A 27,730-nucleotide genomic window follows, 5' to 3' on the forward strand; every position below is an offset into this window, starting at 1 on the left:
GGTGTGCGCAGAGCATGGAGGCGATCATGTGACCCGCGCAGGGCGGAAGTCCCTGTGTCATGTGACCTATGTTCCGTACGGTACGCTGTCAGCGTGTAGGTGTTGCGAGTGAGGCTGGAATGTGTGGAGCGTCTGTTGCATGTGAGTTGGGGAACTGGAATAAATGTGTAGGTTTAATGGGCAGCAATGATAGAGCGTTGTACTATGTTAGGTAGTGAAGAAAGTTTGGATATGCTTTATTGGCACAACTTCTACTTTAACCAGAGTTAGTTCTAAAAGAATGACTTGTGCACTGCCCCAGACGGTCTGCTTTTGGGTTGGTACATAAGTCCCATTATGTATGTAATAAGGGCATTTACTTATATACCCATACAGCTGTGTCTTGAGCCAGCTTGTGATTGATATGTACAGGCTGGTGATCTATCTCACAATTCAGGTGTCATTCAAATGAATGGCATCTCTAAATGCGAGTCCTGCGTTTTGTCATTCACACGTCAGCGCTTTCAAATCACGGGCGGATCTGGCCAAGATTCAAAACGCTGTAGTGTGAATGCAGCCTGAAGGCAGTTTTCAGGCATTTTAGCACTAAAAATAGCACCTGTAAAGTGCCTGAAAGCTGCTTCCAGAGTGCTTCTCACTGGGGCGGTGCGCTGACGGGAAAAAAAGTCCTGCAAGCAGCATCTTTGGGGCGGTGCAGGAGCACTGTATACACCACCCCTGCCCATTGGAATGAATGCGCAGCACTTTTCGAAGGACCTGAAAAAGGCTTCGAAAGTGCCGCATCACAGTTTTTAAACCCTTCTATGGCTGAAAAGCACCGCTTACACAGCGCTAAGTCTACTTTCACACTGGGGCCGCAGGTCCATTAGTGCTAAAGCGCTACTCGTTTTAGTGGCGCTTTACCACTGCTTAACCACTTTCAGACCGGACCATTTTGCTGGTCAATGACCAGAGGTCTTTTTACAATTTGGCACTGCGCTGCTTTAACTGGTAATTGCGCGGTCATGCAATGTTGTACCCAAACAAAATTTGCGTCCTTTTCTTCCCACAAATAGAGCTTTCTTTTGATGGTATTTGATTGTCTCTCCGATTTTTATTTTTTGCGATATAAACGTAAAAAGACCGCAAATTTTGAAAAAAAATGATATTTTCTACTTTTTGTTATTAGAAAAATCCAATAAACTCAATTTTAGTCATACATTTAGGCCAAAATGTATTCAGCCACATGTCTTTGGTAAAAAAAACGTCAATAACTGTATATTTATTGGTTTGCGCAAAAGTTGTCACATCTACAAACTAAGGTACGTTTTCTGGAATTTACGCAGCTTTTAGTTTACGACTGCCTATCTCATTTCTTGAGGTGCTAAAATGGCATGGCAGTACAAAACCCCCCCAAATGACCCCATTTTGGAAAGTAGACCCCCTAAGGAAATTGATAAGTGGCATGTTGAGCCCATTGAATATTTTATTTTTTTGCCTCAAGCGATTGAATAATGACAAAAAAATTTTTTTTTTTTTTTTTTTTTTTTTTTTTTACACAAAGTTGTCACTAAATGATATATTGCTCACACATGCTATGGGCATATGTGAAATGACACCCCAAAATAAATTCTGCTGCTTCTCCTGAGTACGGGGATACCACATATGTGGGACTTTTTGGGAGCCTAGCCGCGTACGGGGCCCCGAAAACCAAGCACCGCCTTCAGGCTTTCTAAGGGCGTAAATTTTTGATTTCACTTCTCACTACCTATTACAGTTTTAAAGGCCATAAAATGCCAAGATGGCACAAAACCCCCACAAATGACCCCATTTTAGAAAGTAGACACCCCAAGCTATTTGCTGAGAGGCATGTTGAGTCCATGGAATATTTTATATTTTGCCACAAGTTGCGGGAAAATTACAAACTTTTTATTTTTATTTTTTTTTTTCACAAAGTTGTCACTAAATGATATATTGCTCACGCATGCCATGGGCATATGTGAAATGACACCCCAAAATAAATTCTGCTGCTTCTCCTGAGTACGGGGATACCACATATGTGGGACTTTTTGGGAGCCTAGCCGCGTACGGGGCCCCGAAAACCAAGCACCGCCTTCAGGCTTTCTAAGGGCGTTACAGTTTTGAAGGCCATAAAATGCCAAGATGGCACAAACCCCCCCCCAAATGACCCCATTTTGGAAAGTAGACACCCCTAAATTTAGGGGTACACTAGTGAGACTAGGTAATAAATGGCGGGTGCCCTGAAACTATAAAAAAATAACTAACCAACCAGCGTCACCTGTAACAGTTATATGGTGATCACTGGTGAAAGGGTTAACTAGGGGGCAATCAGGGGGCTTTATGCGGTAGTATATGGGGGTCCCTGGCGCTATAAAAAGCTGCGGCGAACCTAAATACCTACCTGCCTAACTAGCGTCACCTGTGACACTAATACAGCGATCAGAAAAACGATCGCTTATTAGGCTGGGTTCACACTGGAGCGATGCAGGAACGCCACGAATCCGCGACGGGTTCCCGCATCACATGCCTCCCAGCGGCAGTTCACACTGCCCTATGCGAACTGCTGGGAGTGTCAGTGAAATGTTAATGACACCCCCAGATCAGTTCGCATATCGCAGTGCGATCTGCAAACTCGGATCGCATGGTGTGAACACCCATGCGATCCGATTCTGCTGCGGACCAAAAAAAGGGTCCCGTGCGAGTTTGCGGCGGCTGCGGTGGGTGCAACGCGAATTCAGCCATACTATCTGTATGGCTGAACTCGAATCGCACAGAGATCGGATGTGATTTGCACTGCAGTGTGGGGCGAATCACATTCGTTCTCATAAACTGCTGCAATGTGAACCCAGCCTTAGTGACACTGGCGACGGTGGGTGATCACGGGGTTAAACCTTTATTGGGGGGGGTTAGGGGGGTACCTTAGAACTAAAGGGGGCTAACCCTAACTGCCCTAACAGTTATTACAGTCACAAATGACACCCGCCGGGTGATCAGGGGGTTAAACCTTTATTAGGTAATAAATGGCGGGTGCCCTGAAACTATAAAAAAATAACTAACCAACCAGCGTCACCTGTAACAGTTATATGGTGATCACTGGTGAAAGGGTTAACTAGGGGGCAATCAGGGGGCTTTATGCGGTAGTATATGGGGGTCCCTGGCGCTATAAAAAGCTGCGGCGAACCTAAATACCTACCTGCCTAACTAGCGTCACCTGTGACACTAATACAGCGATCAGAAAAATGATCGCTTATTAGGCTGGGTTCACACTGGAGCGATGCAGGAACGCCACGAATCCGCGGCGGGTTCCCGCATCGCATACCTCCCGGCGGCAGTTCACACTGCCCTATGCGAACTGCTGGGAGTGTCAGTGAAATGTTAATGACACCCCCAGATCAGTTCGCATATCGCAGTGCGATCTGCAAACTCGGATCGCATGGTGTGAACACCCATGCGATCCGATTCTGCTGCGGACCAAAAAAAGGGTCCCGTGCGAATTTGCGGCGGGTGCGGCGCAAATTCAGCCATACTATCTGTATGGCTGAACTCGAATCGCACAGAGATCGGATGTGATTTGCACTGCAGTGCGGTGCGAATCACATCCGTTCTCATAAACCGCTGCAATGTGAACCCAGCCTTAGTGACACTGGCGACGGGGGGTGATCACGGGGTTAAACCTTTATTGGGGGGGTTAGGGGGGTACATTAGAACTAAAGGGGGCTAACCCTAACTGCCCTAACAGTTATTACAGTCACAAATGACACCAATGCAAAAAAAAAAAATGCAATTGGTGTCACTGTGACTGGGGGGGCAGGGGTAATTGGGGGGGTGATCGGGGGGTGAAGGGGGGGTGTGAGTGTGCCTGGCATGTTCTACTGTGAAGTGTCGTGTTGGTGCAACTCACCGATCCTCTCTCCTCGGTGCCGGAACGAAAAATACCGACACGGAGGAGAGATTACATCACTTCCTCTCCTGTGTTTACATTACAGGAGAGGAAGTGATGTCACGGAGCATTTCCATTTGTCGGGAGCGATCGCGAGGGGGTGGCCATGAATGAATGGCCGTCCCCTCATCCCGGATCGCTCCCGAACGAATACCGACCGCCGCAGGCACCGGGGGGGGGGGGGGGCCCGATCGGGCCCCCCACCCGCGGGAAGGCAGGGACGTACAGGTACGCCCATATGCCTGCCCGTGCCATTCTGTCGACGTACATCGTCGTGCGGCGTTCGGCAAGTGGTTAAGCAGTGCTTTTGAAAGGGGTTAAAAACTCCTGTGTTGCTGCACTTCGGAAACACTGCCCATGCATTCCAATGTGCAGGGCTCCCAAACCGCCCCAAAGATGCTGCTTGCAGGATTTTTTTTTTTCCCCGTCCCTCAAGCGATCCGCTCCCCAGTGTGAAAACACTCAGGCTTTTACACTCGTGAGGCAGTCTTCAGGTGCTTTACATGTGCTATTTCTAGCACTAAAATGCCTGAAAACTGCCTCATTGTGAAAGGGGTCTAACGTGCCGCTAAAACAAGCAGCGCTTTATCGCTAATGCACAGGCGGCCCCAGTGTAGGGATGAGCTCAAGCGTGTTCGCATGTAACACGTGCAGAGCCTGCCAGGAAGTGAGCACATTGCTGCGCTAATAACAGGCAGTGAAACGTTGCCCCGATGTGCGGCTGTAGAGATCGGGCAATGTCTCACTGCCTGTGATTAGCGCAGCTCTGCGCCGACTTCCTGGCGGGCTCTGCAAGTGTTCCATGCGAACACGCCTGAGCTCATCCCTACCCCTGTGTGAAAGGTATCTAAGGCTACATTCAAACTGGCCATTTACGCTGGCACAAATCAATTGCTAGTCCTGTTCCCTATAATGACAGGTCACAGGCAGCTGCAGGTATTCGCAGCTGTCCACACAGCCAGTAATTGCCTGCAGTGATCAGTGGCTATGCAGAGAGCTGCAAATAGCTGTGGCCACCGGCGTGTCATTATAGTGTCTGGTGTGCAGTATGGTCTGGGAAAAATCAGCGCAGTGATGATGCACCAATCTCGGCACATCAGTGTAAGGAAGTGGGTGGGTGGCCTTGCACTGCGCTGTACTGCACACTGCTATTTTTAAGTGCACACCAATGCAATGCAGTGGTGTGAGTATGGCAGATAGAGAGACAAAGCATTTTGCCGTGCCTTGTGGAAGGACTGCATTTGAATAGCTGCCCAGCGTAATCCCACGGCATGTGATGTGAACAGACCGTTACTCCAGAATTTAGAAATATGCCTAAATATCCGATGTACAAGTGCACAAGAGGTCTAAAACTACATGCCTTTATAGGACCTTATACACAAAGCCATAATAAATGCATTTACAACAGTTTTTTATTTTATTTTATTTGCAGATCTAAATGCAGCTGCATTGTTTTCAATTAAGGTATTCACACAGGTGCATAAAAATGCCTTCCGATCCATAACACAAAATCCAAAAATCTGCATCTGAGGACATGCATATACACATATACCAGAGGCACAACTAGATCCTTCAGGGCCCTCCTGACGGCCGGGTCCCTTTTCTTCAGTCCTGGGCTCTTTACTCTCTTGCTGGGATCATTTACTTTTCTGTGACTTTCGTGCAAATTAAGTGCCATAGACTACAATTTTAAATCACAAAAGTTGCAAGGAAATCACAAGCAAATCGCACAACTTTGGGATCGCAAGCTTTTGTTCTGCAGCTGCCGTCTTGCTCCCCCAGTGGTAGAAGGCCAGGGCCCAGTCACAAGTGCAGCCTTTGCAACCCTGGTAGTTCCACCAGAGGCATATACCATTGAAAAAAAGGACAGGACAATTTTTACGTCGTTATAAAAAAAACAGAAAAAACTATTTACTGATCATTATGCAGGAACTTTATGGTATTTTTATGGCTGTGAGAATGAGGCCTAAGACTACCTGGTCAATGTGTGACAATGCTGCTGCATGATTTCACTGCAGAATAAACAGCATTTCACCATGTTACAAGCGGAGAGATCCATTGCTCGGATCAATAGGTAATAAAACTTTTACACGGCAAACTAAGAGAAATAAAAACTGCTGTTTAAATGTGAGTGGCAGACTGTATCATATACCTCCTTTTCAAGTTTTCCCATAGTTTCACTTTTAGGAAAAGTTTCCTGTGCAATTCTCATTATTAATGTGCCTCTGTCCATACTGTTAGAACACTGGTGTAAATGTGGTCGGGGGACACACTGGGCAACTTTGCTGCCATTGTGATATGTGCTGGGTGTCCAATGTGCCCCTGTAACTTTTAGGCTGGGTTCACACTGCAGCAATGCCAGCCATCACATGTAATTCGCACTGCTGTGAAGATCACATGCAATGTCTCTGCGATGGGAATTCAGCCGTACATATTGTATGGCTGAATTTTCATCACACTCGGATCAAACTTATGCAGGACCCTTCTATGCAAATTAATCTGGGAGTGTCATTAACTTTGTATTGACATTCCCAGCGGTTCGCGTAGGGCAGTGTGAACTGCCTACTAGTCAGGTGCGATGCGGGAACCCGCACTGGATTTGCAGGGTTTCCCGCATCACACCAGTGTGAACCCAGTCTTAAAGAGGAAGTAAACCCTCATGAGTTTACTTCCTCTTTCATTCCCTGCAAAGGTAAAGCATAATGGACTAGTATGCATCGCATAGTAGTCCATTATGTGTCACTTACCTGACACAGGAGCCAGCGATGTCACCGCTGTCCCCTGTAGTCTGGCGCATCCATCTTCTCGGTGGGTCTCGCTGCTCCGTCGCTGTCATTCGGCGAAGCATGCGCACGGGAGCCGCCACACGTGGCATATCGCCGTTAACGGGTGCCGCGCTCAGTGCGCCTGCGCGCCGCAGCGGTGCCTGTCTTTCGGAAAATATCTCCTAAACTGTGTAGGTTTAGGAGATATTTCTTGGACCTACAGGTAAGCCTTAATCTAGGCTTACCTGTAGGTCAAAGTGTGTTGTAAGGGTTTACAACCACTTTAAGGAGGATTGGGCTACCTCCATGCCCACCTGCCCCTTCTCTATCCATTAGAATGCATGTGCTTCCACTGTGGAGAATCTCATAAATTTACAAAGATTAGGACTGCAGGGTGCTATGAAGGGACCTTGAAGGGGCCTTGCAGCTTATGCATGGGTTTGCAATGTGTGCTAACTAAACCCCTGTTTTAACACTGTTCGGCAGGTTAATTCGTTTGGTAAACAGACTGGTTGGAGAGTTGAGCTGGGAATTTTCTTTGGTTTTGTCCTACTGCTAGAACACATGCTTTCAGAATAAATTGAATTTAAAGAGCATTGTTATGCATGTCCATTGATTTCTACATAGGGGCGATTCACACTTTTCTGAATCCTTGTGGGATGTTAAAGCACATTCCATTTAAAGGATAAGTTCACCTTTGGGAACATGTTACATGTCCTACCCATATTTTTTAGGGTATAACATGTAAGATGTTCCCACTGCTGCAGCCTCACCCCAGTCCCAGTTTTTCAACTACAGTCCTCAAGGCGCCCCAACAGGTCATGTTTTCCGGCTTTCCATTATTTTGCACAGGTGATTTGATCAGTTTCACTGCCTTAGTAATTATCACAGTCGTTTCATCTGAGGGAAATCCTGAAAACATGAACTGTTGGGGCGCCTTGAGGACTGGAGTTGAGAAACACTGCTGTAATGACAGAGCTGGCTGTCGCAAAAGAAAAGTATGGGGCTCAGTCCTAACCAGCCCGCATCATTCAGTCACAGAGTTCTGTAAATAGGAAAACTACAACTGCCATCAGCCTTTATGGCTGTGGACATTTCAGTGAACTACCAGAGTGCTGGTGAGTGCACTAGGTAGTTTATTGTGTGACTGCCTGCCCATGTGAGGTACGAGCTTACACTGACAGTCTGCAGGAGTTCTGTGATCTGCTAATTGTTGGTGCAATGCTTTACAGGCTCCTAATAAAAAAATAAATGCACCTTTTTTGTACCTTCAAAAAGATGTTTTTTTTATTTTTGTAAAGATGAACTTATCCTAAAGGCCTCTTTCACACGGGGCGGATCGGTGCTGATCCGCCCCGTGGATGTCCGCTTGCTCAGCGGGGATGGCCAGAGCGATCTCCGCTGAGCAGAAGATGACGGGTCCATCTTTGCACACTGCGCAGGGACAGACCTGTCACAGCGCCGCTCTTCCTTACGGGACACTGCAGTCCGTCGTCACCCGATCCAATCGGATGACGGATGGAAAAATAGCTTTTTTCTCCGTCACACTTTTTCGGATCGGAGCGGGTCGGATGTCAGTGGACTTGTCACCGCTGACATCCGACGTTCCATAGACCCCTATGGAGCATCCGTTCAGGTCCACCTGAAAAACTGACAGGCGGGCCTGAACGGATCGTTCGTGTGAAAGGGGCCTTAAGCGTAACTGGGAATTGCAAAAAAATAGCCTTGCAGAAGGGCCCCCTGCAATACAATGGTTGAATGCTTGTTGACTGGTGATGAGGAGTAAGCTGTAGTACCCTATTCTTTGCTACATCTTTTTCGCTCTGGGGCGTCACTTGCAATCTTCGCTGACAATGCAGGGTTATCACTCCTGCTTTATACATGATGAAGTCTATTGTCAGACGGACGGTGTTCTAAAGTGATTTTGAGGAACCAGTCACACAGATGGAGGAAGCCTGCTGGAGTGGGGAATATGTGGTCTGGAAAACGCCACAACCCATAAAGCTACGCACTTAACCTTTTTTAACAATTTCTTTTTCCTAATGTTATATTACATTTTTTTTTTTTTTTTTTGCAGGATGTCAGAGGCTGTAACGTTGGTTTCTGTTCAGCAGGCCCTCAGGCGATGCTTTGACATTATAGAAAAGCAGCACGAGGAATGGAAACTTGCCATAACAGAGTGTGATTCCTTAGTTGTTACTTTGAGTAACCTGGCAGAGCAACTTCAGGCTTGCAATAAAGTTACTTTTGAAAAGACCCCTCTAAATGTATTCGGTGATCTACAGGATCGTCTTTACTTTAAACTTGAGGCTGCTATGGATCTTACTTTGGAAAAGTTGAATGATAAGATGTAAGTTGGAAATGTCTTTAGTTTTGTCACTGTATTTATTACAATCCTAGCAGATATGTGCAGTGCTGTTTTTGTGAAACAGTGGTAATTATAGATCAAACTTCAGACTCATAGTGAATCTCTTGATTTTGAACTGCCTAGCTATGCAACAAGATTAATGCCTCAAGCACATTGCAACTCCTAAATGCCTTTCTCCTGGCAGGAGAAAGCAACGTTAAAAAGATGCCTAAAGCCAGGTTTTTTCCAATGCAATTAGGGGCATCTAGAAGCATTCAAATGTGTCAAGTGTTTTGGCATTCATTCATTTAATTGGCCAGAATACTAATTTATTCTGGGCATTGAAATGCATGTACACTCAAGAACACTTACATGTGTTTCAGTGCCTCGGGTGTTTCTTTTTTCTTTTGCGACAGTGCTCCTCTCGTGAACAAGCTAGCCTTGGTTTTTTTCCGTCTTTAAACACATGTAAACACTTATGTGTGAGTGGTCACAAGGGCTAACACAGAGGGGCATTTAGAGGCAGAAAAAAAACTGTCGAGCCTAGGTTCAGACTTGTGCTGATCACATGCAATATCTGAGCAATGCGAGTCCAGCCATACGCTTGTATGGCTGAACTCGCATTGGATTCGCACAGAAAAAGCTGAAGTGTCTTGTTTTTCCCCGCACTGGAATTGGATCGCATGGGTGTTCTCACCCATGCAATTTGATTCCTGTACGAATCCACAGTTCACAATGTGATCTGTGAACCCATTTGGGGGTGTCGGTAACCTTGTAATGACACCCGCAGTGGTTCGCAGAAGGCAGTGTGAACTGCCTGCAAAAAGTATGCGATGCGGGAACTGGCTCTGGAATCTCGCTGGTTCCTGCTTTGCACAAGTCTGAACCTAGGCTCAAAAGTGGCGTTTTTGATGCCTAGCCTGCATAAGGGCCGGTTCACACTGCAGGCAAGTCGGAGACGCCTCGCCGCGACCTGCGGCGACTTGCAGAGGACTTCTGTATAGAAGTCAATGCAAGTCGCCCCCGAAGTCGCCCAGAAGTAGTACAGGAACCTTTTTTCTGAGTCGGAGCGACTCGAGTCGCTCCTCTCAGAACGGTTCCATTGTACAGAACGGGGGCGACTTGCGGGAGCGAGGCGAGTCGTGTTGTGTTGCCTCGCATCGCCCGCTGTGTGAACCGGCCCTAAGGCTTTAAGTTTTTGTAAATATAAAATGTAGCTTTCTTTTAATCCATTCCTCAGTCCCAGTAAAAATTTATTTAGACTTTTTATTGTCTGTAACTGATCACATAGACTAACTACCTGGTCATTCTGTTAGTGTCGTCCACCTTGCCCAGCTTCTCTTGTTGTCCTGACTGTGCTAACCACAGCTTCAATTTCTTGGTAATATTGGTCAGATTGCGTGCTTTCTTGTGTACATTGGGAATAATGGAATGGCATGTCTGTAGACCCATTGTCAGCCTGTGACAACAGAGGCTAAACATGTCACATCACTGTCGCACTCTGCTCAGCCTAGCCTGGAATGACTGATAGTGGCTCATTTTAGGAGTCACACTGTCAAAGTCAGTGTACAGATAATGCGGCACATAATCTCTTAATCAGAGATTGATCCTCTGCTTTGCTTAGGTGGCCTCATTTGTCACACTCTGCCTTTAGCAGCTAGGGAAGCTTGGACAGCTGTCTACATAAAATCTCTTTTCTCTGGCATGCTGATACATTACCTATCGAGAGTGTGATGCATAGAAGCAATGGGGGTTATTTACTAAAGACAAATCCACTTTGCACTACAAGTGCACTTGGAATTGCAGTTGCTGTAGATCTGAGGGGAACATGCAAGGAAAATAATAAACAGCATTTTAGCTTGCACATGATTGGATGATAAAATCAGCAGAGCTTCCCCTCATATCTACAGCGACTGCACTTCCAAGTGTACTTTCGGTGCACTGTAGTGCAAAGTGGATTTGCCTTTCTTAGGGCACTCATTGGGAGTTATTTAACACACTTCTGTGCCCCTCTCTGCGTAAGATCTGCAATCTGCTGCAACCATTCTGTGCTCTCCTTGTGTAATCTGTGAAACTGAGCTTGTCAGTTTGGCATCTTAGTCCCGCACAGTACAGATCACAGCTGGAAGATGTGGAGGCTCCTGCCTCACCTGTTCCTCTCAGTGTCTGGTACCCAAAGGGCAGGTGTGCTTCTGCTCCCTCACTCTGGCCCTGATTACAGGTAAATATATAGACTTTAACTGTTGGCCTCCTGGCAGTTTCTATGATGTGTCTGGGTTTAATATACCTCATGTATGTGAATCAAGCATGCAGGACATTAAAGGTAGCAATAGGTCATAATTATTTATTTATTACTTCTTCTTCTGGATCATTATTAAGGGTCCCTGACTGCATGTGCACAGCAACCTGCATGAAAAAAGTCACTGCAAATCAGTAGCTACTTCATGTTTGCACTGAAATGTAAATTTGTTCAGAGGAATATTAACATACTTGGCATCAATAACTTAAAGCTAACTAAACCCAAAAACAAAAATGTAATATATTGTAGCTTACCAATCAATGGATGTGGTAGCTTCATTCGTTTTCATATTATATATGAAAGCTATTATATCATTTTCAGTATCATAAATGTCATTTTTGATTCTGGTCATAACATTGTTGTATGTCCAGGGCAGAAAACTAGAGAAATCTCAACAGGATATCGACTCCAAAAACATTTCACTGGGATTTTACTAATTTCCTATATAAAATTGAAAAATGTTTTGGGTAGAGTTTTTATCCTAAAATATGATAACTTTATGGTAACATATACAATATTTAATTTATGGTGGAATGTATTCTGACTTGTTTAAACATTGCAAATTTCAGGAATAATTATTAATACTGTAAAAGTTTTCAAATGGTGTGACTATAATTTTACCCTTTCATTCCATTTGCAGGTGTAAACTTCAAAAAGTTAGGGACACTGTAAGTCACCAGGTGGGATCTGTCCTCTATGTTTATGAGATTAATGTGGAGAAACTTGGTGTTGATGCTTCTCTCAAGCGTTCTCCTCTTAGTCCTTCTGTAGCTGACATGCTAGAGTGGCTGCAAGACATAGAGAAGTATTATCGCAATCAGTATCCTTTGTGACTGCTGCAGCCCCACTATGCTAAAGTTACCCACAGACATAAGATAATTGTGGTGGTTGGTCTGAGGATAGTCCCTAACCTTCTTGGACACCATCTGATCAACCTTTCAGCAGAAAATAATTTATTTGCCAGGTTGCATTTTCTCAGATTACTGCTGCTGTTTTTCTTCCCCATAGATAAACTTGCACAAGGATGCCTTTTTACTCTCCCCCTCCATAGCTATAAACCCCTAATCTGAATTTGTTTAAATTTAAAAATATTTCTCCTTGGTACTGTCTTGTGTCAAGGGAAAATATTAGCTATTGCATAAGAAACCACTCTTGGGTTAGTCTATTCTTTCTCAGAGATGGGTCAGCCAAGGGATGCTGGGAGAAATTGGGAAGGGCCCATAGATAAACAATAGTTTCCTAGTTTCGTTGTAAAATGCTGGAACAGGCAAGGGTTATATCATGTCTATGGACCCCATGCTATCCTCCAAATGTAGGTTGGTAAGCATTGCATCAGTAACATCCCAAATTACCCTATGTTATTCTGAGGTGAGGAGATTGTGGTGCCACAAACTGTTGGGACTAAAGCTGTGTCAGAGATGCTCACAGGGAAAAATGGTCAGGTCTGTTCTAAAGCCATAGGAAAGATAGGGATGAACTCTGTAGGACATGGCTTCAGGGTGGGCTTAGAGCCTCTGCCGTCAGTATCCACATGAATCTGGCCACAACGTCTTAGTTTCAGTAGCAGCTTCTGACAACTGAACTGAAAGAGATTATGATGATAGGGATGCTATAACCATGGGGTCAACCTATTCAAAATTGCAGGTGTTTATTCCCTCAGAAAATACACAGTATATGGGCCCCAAAACCATTAGGAAAGTATAGGCTGAGGTCACCTATTGCAGCCAGAGTGTTCCCTCTGTGCCTTTGTGTAGCTTGTTGCGCCCACATAACAGTGATATGTGTTTGCCTAAAATGCAAGGCAAGGCCACAGGTACTTACAAACTCAGGAAACTGATATTGATGAGGGTCACTGTAGGATGGCAGTAGGTACAGCTGAAGAACAGAGTTCTACATGATGCTTGGAGAGAGGGAGCAGAAGCAAATTGGTGCTGCCTCTTCGCTAAATGGCAGGAAAGAGAATGCAGAGAATTGCTACACGCAACAGATGACATCAACATAAGGCGCACCAATTTTAAAAGGCTGATAGTATGGTAGTTCCCTGTGTCTCAACCTGAACAACCTTACTCGACAGAGTCTTCAGAGACCAGGTCAAGCATTAATGCAGTACCAAAGTTCTTGACCCGCAGAGCGTTTTGTGGCTAACTTTTACCATTATACAAAGTTCCTGGAAAGCACCACAATGCAGAACCCAGTGCTTGAAGGCTACTTCCCTAGGACACTTAATATGGCACTTCAAAGTCAAGCTTAAGAAGGGCTGATCTAGATAGCTGCTAAATAGGGGCCAGCCCAAGCAGTGATGTAGTGAGGAAAATTGATTGAAGTTGATAGAAGAAGAATTAAAAGAAAAAAGGTTAGTAAATACTTGTTAGATTTTATGAAGCAGAGCTGAAGACCAGATGCTTCTAGTACAGAATTTATTTGTGTTTGTCAGTGTCCAGTCTTGTAGGCAGCAATAAATTTCAACAGTATCAGAACTCCTGTGTCTCTCAGTGGGCAATGAAGAAAGACCAGTCAGTTTATTGCATATTTACTGTGGTGTTTCATACTACAGAAAAGTCTGGCTACCCTTAAAGCGAATATAAAACCCTCCTATTCTTTACAGCCAAACAAGCTGCCATTCCAGCCTCTGATATGTTTTTGTCATGGTGCTACACATTTAATCGCTTATGACCCCAACCATTTGGAGGCTTGACAGACGCAACTGTGACCATTATCACTCACAGCATTCCTTGAATTTAAATGCTTTGGGAAACTGTTAAGTGGAACTAAAGTCTGCAGTACTTACCTCAACTTCAATGGTCTGAGGTCCATCACCAGCAGCTTCTACTGGTTTCTTCCAATAACTGGGCTGTGGCTGTCTTCAATGGCTGGCTTGTCATGATGTCACTTGGACTTAACAGGATCTGTACCGGAGTGTAAACTGAGCTCAGCGTATATTCTAAACTAGATTGTGAGCAGGCAGGCATGGTTTATTTTATTGCTAGGCCAACATTGCATGTCTTTCCTGCATGCTCACAGTTTTCCTAGCTGCCACTTTAGTTCTGCTTTAAGTCACTGGGTTCTGTTCTGCTTTAAACATCTGTGTTTAGTTGATTCATTTCATAGTGCATTATTAAGCTATTTCATGGAAAAGATGGTTCTGCACATTTGTGTGCTTATGATAGAAAAACAAAATGTTAGGTATGTTTATTTCACCATTCTTAAAACGCAACTTCATGCTCTCAAGACTCTTTTTAATCCTTATGTTGCTAGCATTAGTAAATAGATAGGACATGATATCATATGCACTTGTATTTCATTCATTTTTTTACATTTCTTCATTTAATTCCTCATTTACAGGCCTAAGCTAATTATGCCATTTATCCCTGGAGTCTTCAGGAGGGTAGGAAGGGTTTTCTCAACAGAGAACACGCTCCTGCCTGCATTCCAGAGTTCAGGGCAGATGGATTCAAAGAAGTAAATTCGACTTAACCACTTGGTGGCCTCTGTAGGCAAAGCGACTTATTGGTACGTTGCTGCCTATTTCTGGGTTTATGGCATGCACATGCACTCCCCCAGGCCAGCTCTTGTGCAGTTGCCAATTAAAGCAGCGCATCATCGAATATCAAATTATGGCCTGGTCATGAAAGGTGTAAAATCTTCTGGAGATGAAGTGTTTAAATCATTTGCGCTTACTCAAGATGGCCATGGCCATAAATGTTTGGTGGGGGGGGGGGGGGGGGGGGGTTGTCAAAGTGATTTCTAATAAAAAATAAAGCATGGAGTCATGGATGGATGGGGGAGTTTGCTTTGAATATTAAAAATGAATTAAATTGAGTTTTTGGTTTATGGTGTTCAGATCCCGTGTAGTCCCGCTTTAAGTTTGTCCTAATTTTTTACTCAAAATACTGCAAATTACAGTTTCCTTAGCCAAATGTCAGATATATCAAGCGTAAACTTATGTTACAGATAAAACCTAATCGTTTATCAGAAATACAGATTTTGCCTCGTGTTTGGGGAGAACTGGAAGACAAATCATCAGCAAAGAAACAGCTGGTACAAGGTACTGTGAGAACTGCTCCAAATTTTTTTATTTTTTTTTGCTTGTTTCATCTTTACACACTGTGTCATTCTGAAAACTAAATTTTTCATTTTTTTTTTCCCACAAAGTTTTATTGAGGAATAAGGTACAAAGGATATAGGGAAGGAAAGGGGGCCCAAAGGGCCATAACATACCATACAATAATAAAAGTTAACAAAATGCCTGCATAGAAAAACGTTTCCATAAGACATGGTCGGCACAGCCTCTCAGGAGCATTTAGAATGGGGGTTATTTACTAAAGGAAAATCCACTTTGCACTGCAGTCGTAGTCGCTGTAGATCCAAGGGGGTCATGCAAAGAAAATAAACAGCATTTTAGTTTGCACATGATTGGATGATAAAATCAGCAGAGCTTCCACTCATTTCAGATCTACCCCTTAGATTTAGAGTGACTGCACTTCCAAGTGCACTTGCAGTGCAAAGTGGATTTGCCTTTCGTAAATAACCCCCAGTGTGTGTAGTGAAGGGCACATTCAGGTTAAATATGTAAGTACCAAATATTGGCCACAAAACTAAAACTAAGGTCCCTATTTAAAAAAAAAAAAGGGGGGGGGGTGGGCAAAGGGGTAGCGTCATGGGGTGAGTCGTAATCCCGAAGCAATAGGGACCCGATAATAGAAGAGGAGGACCCATTAGCCAGAGGGCAGGGCAACGGGTAACTGCTTGATGCCATATGATAAAGGGAGGTGCCAGGGGCTTTAACCGCCAAACTGGGAGGGTTCTGGTGGCCAAAGGGGGGAAATAACAGCAGAAGAGGTTGGAGAGATGGGTACAGAAGACAGAGGCATGAAAACAAATGCAGAAAATGAGTTATAGAGCAGGGGATAACCTATAGAGGGAGGAAAGAGGGTAATTGGGGAGAGAGAAAATAAAACAAAAAAGAAGGGGGAAAAAACCATACTTTGTCTACACTGCCAGTCTGGTGGCTCTAATGTTCTTTTTCTCATCTGAAAAAAGTTTTTTACCATCTTGTCTGAGAATTCTTTGGTAGAAACTACTATTCTTTGACATCTGGGGCAGTGACTTTTTCTTATGCCGCGTACGCACGTAGCGAACTATCCGACGGACTTAGTCTGGCAGACTTCCCGCCAGACTGTCCGTCGGACTTTCCGAATGGGCTACTTGCCCACACACGGCACTTTTCCAGTGGACTAATACGGCGTACTAAGTCCGCCGTACTATCCGCCCTACTTTTGAAATGAACGGACTGGCCCACACACGCGGAGGAAAGTCCGCTCATTTCGAGCGCGTCTCCAGGTAGGCGGGGCCCGCGAAGGAAACGTCGCTGGCCCCGCCACCTGGTATGGACTTAAGGGGGAACCCCAACGCCAAAAAAGAATCGGTGTGGGGGTACCCCCAGGTCCACATCAGACCCTTTGTCTGAGCACGCTACCCGGCCAGGAAAGGGGGGGACGAGCGAGCGCCCCCCCCCCCCCCGAGCCGTACCAGGCCGCGTGCCCTCAACATGGGGGTTGCCTTGGGGAAGGGGGGGGCTGCGTGGCCCCCCCCACCCCAAAGCACCTTGTCCCCATGTTGATGAGGACAAGGGCCTCTTCCCGACAACCCTGGCCGTTGGTTGTCGGGATCTTCGGGCGGCGGGCTTATCGGAATCCGGGAGCCCCCTTTAATAAGGGGCCCCCGGATACCGGCCCCCCACCCTATGTGAATGAGTATGGGGTACAATGTACCCCTACCCATTCACCTGTAAAATAAAAAAAAAAATAAAAAAAAACACAACACACAAGATAAAATAGTTTATTGCACAGCTCCGGGGGTCTTCCGTCTTCGGGGGGGTCTTCTCGGACTCCTCCGCTATCTTCTAGCTCTTTTGCTAGCGGAGGAGCCCGGGTTTCTTCCTTGCCGCTGCCCTTCTTCCGACTTCGGGGGTCTTGTCCCCCTCTTCGGTTCTTCTGCCGTTCCACCGCGCCTTCTTATAGCTCTTTTACAGGCGGTGGCCCGGTCTTCTGTCGCCGCCGCCGCCTTCTGTTCTTCTTCCTCAGATGTTGCCTCGTCGAGTCCTCCGCTCACAATGACGGGGACCGGGCACGCGGCGACTTATATAGGGACATCACCGGATGATGTCCCAGCCTATTATGATGTCACAGTCCCAGCATCCTCTGGGACTGTGACACCATAATGGGCGGGGACATCATCCGGTGATGTCCCTATATAAGTCGCCTCGCGTCGCGTCGGAGCCATTGTGAGCAGAGGACTCGACGAGGCAACATCTGAAGAAGAAGAGAAGAACAGAAGGCGGCGACAGAAGACCGAAGAGGGGGACACGACCCCCGAAGTCGGAAGAAGAGGGCGGCGGCGAGTAAGAAAGCCGGGCTCCTCCGCTAGTAAAAGAGCTACAAGAAGATAGCGGAGGAGTCCGGCGAGAAGACCCCCCGAAGACGGAAGACCCCCGGAGCTGTGCAATAAACTATTTTTACCCTGTGTTGTGTTTTTTTTTTTTGTACTTTTTTCACAGGTGAATGGGTACGGGTACATTGTACCCCATACTCATTCACATAGGGTGGGGGGCCGGTATCCGGGGTCCCCCTCATTAAAGGGGGCTCCCGGATTCCGATAAGCCCCTCGCCCGCAGACCCCGACAACCAACGGCCAGGGTTGTCGGGAAGAGACCCTTGTCCTCATCAACATGGGGACAAGGTGCTTTGGGGTGGGGGGGCCGCACGGCCCCCCCTTCCCCAAGGCACCCCATGTTGAGGGCACGCGGCCTGGTAAGGCTCAGGAAGGGGGGGGGCGCTCGCTCGTCCCCCCCTTTCCTGGCGGGCCGGGTATCGTGCTCGGACAAGGGTCTGATGTGGACCTGGGGGGGACCCCAACACCGATTTTTTTCGACATTGGGGTTCCCCTTTAAGTCCATACCAGGTGGCGGGGTCAGCGACGTCTCCTTCGCGGGCCCCGTCTACTTGGAGACCCGCTCGAAATTAGCGGACTTTTCTCCGGGTGGGAAAAGTCAGTTCATTTCAAAAGTATGACGGACTGGCTCACACACGGCCGGATTGTCCGCCGAAATGCAAGTCCGGCGGGAAGATTGGAGTGCAAAACTACTTTCTAAGTCCGCCATACTTTCGGGTCAAAAAAGTACGCCGGAGGCTACACACGGGGGGGATTGTCCGGCGGACTTGAGTTTGCCGGACTTTTCCACCCGATTGTTCGTGTGTACGCGGCATTACAGTGGATTTGAATAGGTTCAGCCTAAAATGGAAGTGAAGGGTGGTGGGGTGGCCAAGATTTATCCTAATGTGGAAGTGTACACAGCATACTTGCACATGTGACACATTTACCTCTAGGTGTGCGCTGTGAAGTTTGAGTTCCCCACATCTCCATGCTGTCTTCGCTGTCGTGGAAATTTAGTCACAGCTGTATTCTGTGAAAGAACTGTTTTACGGCCCCTAATTGCTCTTATCAGTATCGCTGCAGTGAGAGAACAAACACACACTGGGCATGTTTCCAAAGCTGTTCCTTAGTTTTACACAGTGTTTGGGTTTTATGCACATAAACGTAAAAAGGAGTTAAGGATATAAGAGAGCAAAGTTGGAACTGGACAATCAAATACAGGAGTATAGGTGGGACATTTCCAGGAAAACATGTGAGAACGTGTTTTACATCAGAGAGTAGTTAATAGTTGTGCATAAAGATAGTACAGTTTACAATATGGTTAGCTTTTTTTATTCTCTTATTATGTAACCCCCTGGTGGTCATACTCGTTGACCAAACTTGCTACTACCTCTTAAAGTGGTTGTAAACCCTTACAAACCACTTTGACCTACAGGAAAGCCTAGATTAAGGCTTACCTGTAGGTCTAAGAAATATCTCCTAAACCTACATGGTAGACAGCGGCGCGCAGGCGCACTGAGCGCGGCATTCTCAACGACGGAGCTGCCGCGCGTGTCGGCTCCCGTGCGCATGCGCGGGAGTGACGTCATCGCGGCTTCGCCTAATGACAGCGGCGGAGCTGCGAGACCCCACCAAGAAGATGGATGCGGCGAACTACAGGGGACAGCGGTGACATCGCTGGCTCCTGTGTCAGGTAAGTGACACATAATGGACTACTATGTGATGCATAGTAGTCCATTATGCTTTGCCTTTGCAGGGAATGAAAGAGGAAGTAAACTCATCAGGGTTTACTTCCTCTTTAAGGTGATGGTAAACGATCACCTTGTTAAACAACCCATTCAGTTTTAAATTAGAAATGAAAGGCAAAATATTTGTGTATTATAAATACCTATGTTTTCTTGTTTTTTTGTTTTTTTTATAAGTGATTACATACCCTCTGTTCTCAGCTGCATAAAGAGGGGAAGAGAAACAGCAGTACACTGAACTTCTCAGTGAAAGGCGGGGTGCGTCAGGACAAGTCTGGTCATTGGAAGAGAGCAGGCTGAATTCCCAACATAGCTAGAGAACTATGGTGTGCTCTCCTCCCTAGTGTGGTCAGTTTTTACTGGGAACGCACACAGACTGACAGGAACACTAGGGATTTCACACAAAGGAAGCAATAAAAAAGAGAGAGAACAGGATACTTTTTTTTTTATACACGAACATGGTACAGCAGACATATATCAGGAATATGAAATGTTGGGTTTACACATGCTTTAAAGCGGACCTTCAGTCATATTTTTTTTTTTTTTTCAACTTCCCATCTATTAAATCTTCGGTCCTTGTTTTAACTTTGGATAGTAAAACATTTTTTTTCTGCCAATAAATACCTTATACAGCCCACTTCCTGTTTCTTGTCTGGTAAAAAGCCATAAAGACCAGTGATGGCGAACCTTGGCACCCCAGATGTTTTGGAACTACATTTCCCATGATGCTCATGCACTCTGCAGTGTAGTTGAGCATCATGGGAAATGTAGTTCCAAAACATCTGGGGTGCCAAGGTTCGCCATCACTGGCCTAGACTTACATCATGCACAGATCGCTCTCTCACTCTCCTGAGAGTTTGCAAGGAAGGGAGGGGGGTGAGTCATAAGAGGGCCAATGAGCTGCAGGGCTGCCTCTGTGTTTTTGTAAATCCAGGAAGTGAACAGGCAGCAGCTTCAGCTGCCCACAGTTAAAATGGATGCAGCCAGACTTGGTGGATATAGATTTCTTCACCATATTTGACAAGTACAGAATCACAGTATATATATATATATATATATATATATATATATATATATATATATATATATATATATATATATATATATAAAATAATATGCAAAGTGGTTGGAGGGAAGGTTCAGAATGGCAAAGATGTTTTTATTGCAAATTATGTGTGCAGACTGACGTTGCTCTTTAACTTTGGATCCTTATTTTTAGGTGGAACTAGTCCCAACCTAGGAGGCAAACTCTGTTGGGGAAAGGCCAATAGTTGAGAGCATTTCCATCACTATAAAGTGGTTTTTCGGAAGAGAAATAGGGCAGTGTCTTTATAAGCCATCTCTGTCCCTACTATTGAATCGCCTAAGAATTATGAATACTGGTTCAGACCTAGTAAAACAGGCTAACTTCATCTTTATGTGGTCATTTTATAAATACAATACATGCATAGTCTGAAAATTAGGTATGCAAACAGAATGAAAAATAATACCAATAAGCTGTAAATTTCCCTAAAAAGAAAATCTCCAAAGCCTTTAACCAGTTCTCATCCAGGCCAATTCTGACACTTCTCTCCTACATGTAAAAATCGACTTTTTATTACTTAGAACCCCCAAACATTATACATTTTTTTTTTTTTTAGCAGTGGCCCTATTGAAGAAAATGGCAGTAGTTGCAATTTTTTATGTCACGCGGTATTTGAGCAGCGGTTTTTCAAATGCATTTTTTTGGGGGGGGACACTTTCATAAATGTAAAAAACAAAACAAAAAAACAGAACACTAAAGTTAGCCAGCCTACAGTTTGGACTGGTGTAGCTCATTGTAAATGCACCTGCTACTTGAGTTTAATCACCCCAATCTCACAATAGATACCTAACCTGTCACGCTTCAAAATTGCGTCTGCCTGTGGAATGGCGGCAAACTACAGTGCTTAAAATTCTCCATAGCCGACGCTTTAAACACCTTTTACAGGTTACCAGCTTAACCCCCCTAGTGGTATTCCCGAGTCTGGCTCGGGGTGGAATTTTTATACCGAAAGCGGTAACCCCGAGCCAGACTCGGGACTGCATCGCTGAATGCAGGAGGATGCTTACTTACCTTGTCCCCTGGATCCAGCGATGTCCCCGCGCAGTACTAGCGGCTCGTCCTCCGCTCGGTTCATCATGGAGCCGATCTATGGAGATTGGCGCCAAATTCAAAAATTGAAATGCACAGTCTAATCTTACAGATTACATTGCTGTATGTAATTATTTCACATCCCCTTTGTCCCTAGTGGTCTGCCCAGTGTCCTGCATGCAGTTTTATATTATAAAAAGTGTTCTTTCTGCCTGGAAACTGGAGATTGTCCATAGCAACCAAAACTGTCCCTTTACATCAAAAATGATTTTAGACCAGCTAGAAAACAGCGATAATAAATTAGAATCACTCGCAGAATTGAGTGATAGCGATTTGTGGGGAGATCCGTCATCAAATATTGAAAAGTAATGACAGCGACAATTCTGCAACTTAGCAAATTTCAGTGTTTTTGATTTGATTACATTATTGAATAATTATTATTGTTATATTATTTGGTATGATTATTTATTATATTATAATTTATGATATAATTTTTCAAACTTTATCATACCCGGGATGTCTGCTAGACTCTGGTTTGGACAGATTTAAGTGAGTTATTGCTAAGAATTACAGGCCTACAATATAAAACACCAAATATTTATGCAAAATAATGGTACCGCTTTTAGCACCTAAAATCCGAAATAATCGTACCTTCAGGGAGGTTAAAGTTGCACAGGGTGTATGGTGCTAGAATTATTGCTCTTGCTCCAACGTTTGTGAGAATACCTCACATGTGGTGCAATCACCATTTACATATGCATGTGGGAGTAACATGTGCATTAGCATTTGCGTATAAGAATGGTGGGACGATAGCGCTTTAAAAAAAAAATGTTATTCATTTTATAATTTTTTTTTTTTTTTTTTTTTGGGGATTTACTTTATTGCCATCACAAAGGATGAACAAAATCACTTGTGACAGCATGGGCCGTGACAGGCCCACCCCCTTCCACTACCCGCAGAAGTGATCAAGTGGCTAATTGGCCACTCAGATCACTTCTGCTTGAAAGGGAATTACCGGCTAAAAAGATGCATACCTGAATGATCCCTGTAGGTGCAGGCATCATCCCGGTATACCTACTGAAACCCAAGAACATTCATGGATGTTCCTACGGGCGGGAAGTAGTTAAAGGAGTTTAATCCTTTTAGCAATATCTCTGGCATTTTGTTGTAGTTAGTTAAACTTATCTAGAGGGCCTTTAATTACATTTTCATTATCTGATACATAGATACAGTAATCTGTATGAATAATCTCAGACACCTCTAAGCTGCTGCAAGGTAATCCAAAGCAAATCTGTTTTCTAAAAGCTGGTTCCAGAGATGGGTCATTTCAGTGCTTAAAGAGGAGCTCCAGCCCCTCCCCACCAAAAAAATTAAGTCAGCAGAGCTACAAATGCTGCAGATGCTGACTTTAAATGTTAAGACACTTACCTCTCCAGGGATCCCCCGATGTTGGCACCCCAGCCGATTTTGCCATCAGCTCTCTGGTGCTGCTTCCGCAATTCGTGGTAAGGGAAACCAGCAGGGAAGCCTTTCGACTTCACAGCTGGTACCCTACTGCTCATGCGCAATGCGCTTTCTAACTGCCCCAGAGTCGAAGGAAGGGGGAGGATGGGGGCTGAACATTGGGGGGATCTAGCCGCAACCAGGTATCCTAGAAGTGGGACAGGTACCCATTCCACACTCTCCCCCGAAAGGTGCCAAACGAGGCACCTGAAGGGGGGGGGGGGAGAGCATTTAACATACCAATATTAGTAGTTGAAAGATTTAGAACTGCATCCAGAATGTTGGTATCATTGTTTATTCTTTTCATAGCTTCTATACCCCAACCAACCCATGAGGGAAACCATGGCCAAGCCAGATCATCTTGTTGTGAGAAAAGTTCCAAACAGATTCCAAGGGGATAGACTGGGTCTGTCTCAGACATTACATTATCCTGGTGGATCCAAAGAACAGCACCCAGCTCCATTCCTGGCAACTGTGGCCGGAGTTGGATATCTAAATGCTAGAACAAAAATGTGATATGTTGCAGCTTACCAGGATTTACAGTACATGTGGTATCTGCATTCGTTTTTTTTTTTAAGGCTAAGTACATTTTCTGCAGGTACACAATTACTTTTTGCCTTAGCCAAAAATACAGTTCCTTGAAAAAGTATTCATACCCCTTGAAATTTTCCATATTTTGTCATCTTACAATCAAAAATTAAAATGTGTTTTATTGTGTGTAACACTTGGCATGTTCGTTATTTATTAAATAAGAATTTTGATGGATCTTGGAGTGCAGCCATTTCTTCAGTGTTTTTCGTTGGGTTTGTATGTTATAGACCAACACAAAGTGGCATGTAATTGTGAAGTGGAAGGAAAATGATAAATGTTTTTCAACATTTGTTGCAAATAAATATGTGAAAAGTGTGACGTGCACTTGTATTCAGCCCCCCCCCCCCAGTCAATACTTTGTAGAACCACCTTTCGCTGCAATTACAGCTGCAAGTCTTTTTGGGTATGTCTTTACCAGCTTTGCACATCTAGAGAGTGACATTTTTGCCAATTCTTCTTTGCAAAATAGCTCAAGCTCTGTCAGATTGGATGGAGATTGTCTGTCTGTGAACAGCAATTTTCAAGTCTTGCCACAGATTCTCAATTGGATTGAGGTCTGGACTTTGACTGGGCGATTCTAACACATGAATTTGCTTTGATCTAATCTATTCCATTGAAACTCTGGCTTTGTTTGGGGTTTTTTGTCCTGATGGAAGGTGAATCTCTGCTCCAGTCTCAAGTCTTTTGCAGACTCTAACATGTTTTCTTCTAAGTTTGACCTGTATTTGCCTCCATCCATCTTCCCATCAACTCTGACCAGCTTCCCTGCTAAAGAAAAACTTTCTCACATCATGATGCTGCCACCACCATGTTTTATGGTGGGGATGGTGCGTTCAGGATGATGTGCAATTGTTTTCCGCCACACATAGCATTTTGCTTTTAGGCCGAAATGTTCAATTTTGGTCTCATCTGACCAGAGCATCTTCTTCCCCATGTTTGCTGTGTCCCCCACACGGCTTCTCGCAAACTGGACTTCTTATGACTTTTTCAACAATGGCTTTCTTCTTGCCACTCTTCCATAAAGGCCAAATTTGTGGAGTGCACAACTAATAGTTGTCCTGTAGACAGATTCTCCCACCTGAGCTGGGGATCTCTGCAGCCTCTCCAGAGTTACCATGGGCCTCTTGGCTGCTTCTCTGACTAATGCTCTCCTTACCCTGCCTGTCCGTTTAGGTGGATGGCCATGTCTTGGTAGGTTTGAAGTTGTGCCGTACTCTCCGTTTTCGGATGATGGATTGAACAGTGCTCCGTGAGATGCTCAAAGCTTGGGATATTATTTTGTAACCTAACCCTGCTTTAAACTTCTCCACAACTTTAATACCTGACCTGTCTGGTGTGTTCCTTGGCCTTGATGCTATTTGTTCACCAAGGTTCTCTAACAAACCTCTGAGGGCTTCACAGAACTGCTGTATTTATACTGTGATTAAATTACACACAGGTGGACGCTATTTACTAATTGGGTGACTTCTGAAGGCAATTGTTTCCACTAGATTTTAGTTAGTAAAGGGGACTGAATACAAATGCACACCACACTTTTCACATATTTTTTTGTAAACAATTGGGGAAAAAACATTTATCATTCCACTTTACAATGATGTGACACTTTGTTGGTCTATCATATAAAATACAAATAAACATTTGTTTTTGGTTGTAACATGACAAAATGTGGAAAATGTCAAGGCGTGTGAATACTTTTCAAGGCATTGTAAAGTGTCTTCATAATTCCCTGTTCATTGAACTGAAATCTCAATGTTATCAGAAAAATAGAAGAATAACCTTTGATTACAAACACTGCACTCTTTTCACAAAAGGCGATTATATAAATAGGTTTAAAAAAAGCTTCCTGGTACACAAAATTAATAAGCGCAGTCAGCTTTTTTTATCAGTACTAACTGATCCAGTGATTAGTTTACTTGGATCAAAATTGGGAGCCAGTTTAAAGAAGTACCTCTTCTATTTTTTGCTAAAATGATTGTAAAGGTTCATTTTTTACTTTTTAAAAATAATAAACAAGTTATACTTACCTGCTGAGTGCAGTGGTTTTGTACAAAACTGCCCTGATTCTCCTCTTCGGGGATCCCCCACGGCTCTCCTGCCTCCCCTTGCCTTGGGCTCAATCCTGAGTGGCACTGTGTGCATTTATTGACACACACACATTGCAAAAAAAAAAAACAGAAGCTTTACAAACACTTTAAGGCCTCATGCACACAGAGTGTTACAAGTGTTGCCTATAAAAGCACCTCTGTTAGTCTGTGTCCATGTAAACGCACTGTAGGCATTTACAGGCATCTTAGAAGAGGAGTATTTAGAGGCAGAAAAAAAAATCATCACAGATGCGTTCAGAAGAGGAGCTTTTGAAAAGAAAAAAAAAAAAAAAACACAGAACACACCTAAATGATGTGTCTAGCAGTGGCCAGAATAAATTGATAGCCTAAATGTGTGTGCAATATGCGGCTTTTACTTCTTGCTTTGTTTTTGTTTTTTAAGCATCTTTTCCTTCCAGGAGTTCTGGCATTCAGAGGGGATTACAAGGCCTAAATTAAAGTGGTTGTAAAGGTCAAAGGTTTTTTACATTCTTTGCATTAAATTGGTTGGAAACCCTTACATATACCCAGTGACGAAACTAGCCTCAGGTGATACAGAGGTAGAACCAATCCTCTGTTCATAAATTGTATCTTTCTGCAGTCTTGTCTTCTCTACATCCATTCAAAGTGCTGAGTTTTAAAGCTTCCATGAGAGTTAAAAAATAAAATAAAAATAAATAAATAAAAAGGGGGTGGAGAGCTGAAGTCACAGTCTGCAGAGCTCAGTAGTGAGAGCTCTGAGAGCTGATTGGCGGGAAGGGACAAACCCCCCCCCCCCCCCTTCACACAGAAGGAGCTAATGCTGTCAATTGGCTGGAGCTTCCTCCGCTGTCACTATTTTTCTCCTGGTGTCATGAAAAATTGTCAGACGTCATTCATGCTGATAGCAGAAGAATGAAGCAGCAGACAGAAATTCCACTCTTAATTGAGACAAATACACACTATAGATGTTTTATGCTTTTGTTCATATTTCATGTCTGAGGTTTAAAATCACTTTAATAATCTTTAAGAAGAAGATTGAAGATTACTTTTTTTTCTACATGAACATAGTACAGTGCTTTAAATAGTTTAACTGCCACTTGTTTGATTATTTATGTTTATTCTTGTTGACTAGGAAGATCTTCTTCATGTAATTACTTTCTTGTCTTTTTGCAGATACTTTCCTTAATGTGTCATTATTTCGCGAAGCTGTATGGGAAAAAGACTGACTTCATTTTGACAAATTTTATGTAATCAACAGAAATCCAATTCTTTGGATGGATATTGCTACCAGCCTTAAGACTTGTCTGTTTCATACAGAAAGGAGTCTTTATAACACAATCGGTATATCATCTGATGGTAGCCCTTTGCCAGCTTTCATACGGTCAATGAGTTTTTAGTCACATAAAGAATGGATGTGAAGGAAGCATTGGAAAACATGGATTGAGCAATATGTGGAATTTTGGCAATAATATGCAATATACAATACTTTGCCTTTTCTAAATCCCATATCCATTTTCGAAAGAATAAATGCGTATTAAAATGCTGTTTTTAATAGATGGCAAGCATCTCCAAGCATGGATATGGCAAAATGCCTTGTCCCCTATGTGCCTGGTTCACACCACTGTACTTTATTTCAGCGCAGTGCGAGACAACCCACAGAATTTATAGTATATAAATGCTCAGTGCTATGTAAATACCTGTAATAAAATGTTACTATTGTCAGTGGCACTTTGTTTTGCCCCACATAAGTACATCCTTTTTTTTTTTTTTTTGCTATCTACAGTTTGACTTCTTATTGCAAACACAAATTACAGATGGCAAAACTTACAAAATGCAGATAAACAATCTAAAATCAGATTGATTTGGGGATTTACAAGGTTACTATTTTGGCTTTAAATAGCATTCATAACATTAAAAACTTTACTATTG

The 27,730-nt window shown here is 44.0% G+C and overlaps 1 protein-coding gene across 3 annotated transcripts; it reads left to right on the plus strand.

Annotated features, from left to right (window-relative positions):
* Nucleotides 1-13: 13 nt before the first annotated feature.
* Nucleotides 14-27,730, plus strand: AIRIM (AFG2 interacting ribosome maturation factor). Of its 3 annotated transcripts, none has more exons than XM_077481800.1 (5): nucleotides 14-80; nucleotides 8,783-9,055; nucleotides 11,992-12,171; nucleotides 15,275-15,396; nucleotides 26,975-27,730. In XM_077481800.1, the coding sequence occupies exons 2-5, from the start codon at nucleotides 8,784-8,786 to the stop codon at nucleotides 27,025-27,027; spliced, it is 627 nt and encodes a 208-aa protein (XP_077337926.1). In that variant the 5' UTR covers nucleotides 14-80; nucleotide 8,783; the 3' UTR covers nucleotides 27,028-27,730. The 3 variants fall into 3 exon arrangements, with proteins under 3 accessions (XP_077337926.1, XP_077337927.1, XP_077337925.1); XM_077481801.1 differs by having other exon boundaries at nucleotides 42-141; XM_077481799.1 differs by having other exon boundaries at nucleotides 56-95.

The sequence above is a fragment of the Lithobates pipiens genome, unplaced genomic scaffold, assembly GCF_037356315.1.
Source record: "Lithobates pipiens isolate NorthernLeopardFrog02 unplaced genomic scaffold, aLitPip1_a1.2 Scaffold_16, whole genome shotgun sequence".
NCBI lineage: Eukaryota > Metazoa > Chordata > Amphibia > Anura > Ranidae > Lithobates > Lithobates pipiens.

Excerpts from the sequence above, each read along its gene's own strand:
- AIRIM (XM_077481801.1), top strand. Across the intron at positions 9,056-11,991 it reads GAAAAGTTGAATGATAAGAT|GTGTAAACTTCAAAAAGTTA; the intron begins GTAAGTTGGAAA and ends TTCCATTTGCAG. Across the intron at positions 12,172-15,274 it reads GAGAAGTATTATCGCAATCA|ATATATCAAGCGTAAACTTA; the intron begins GTATCCTTTGTG and ends GCCAAATGTCAG.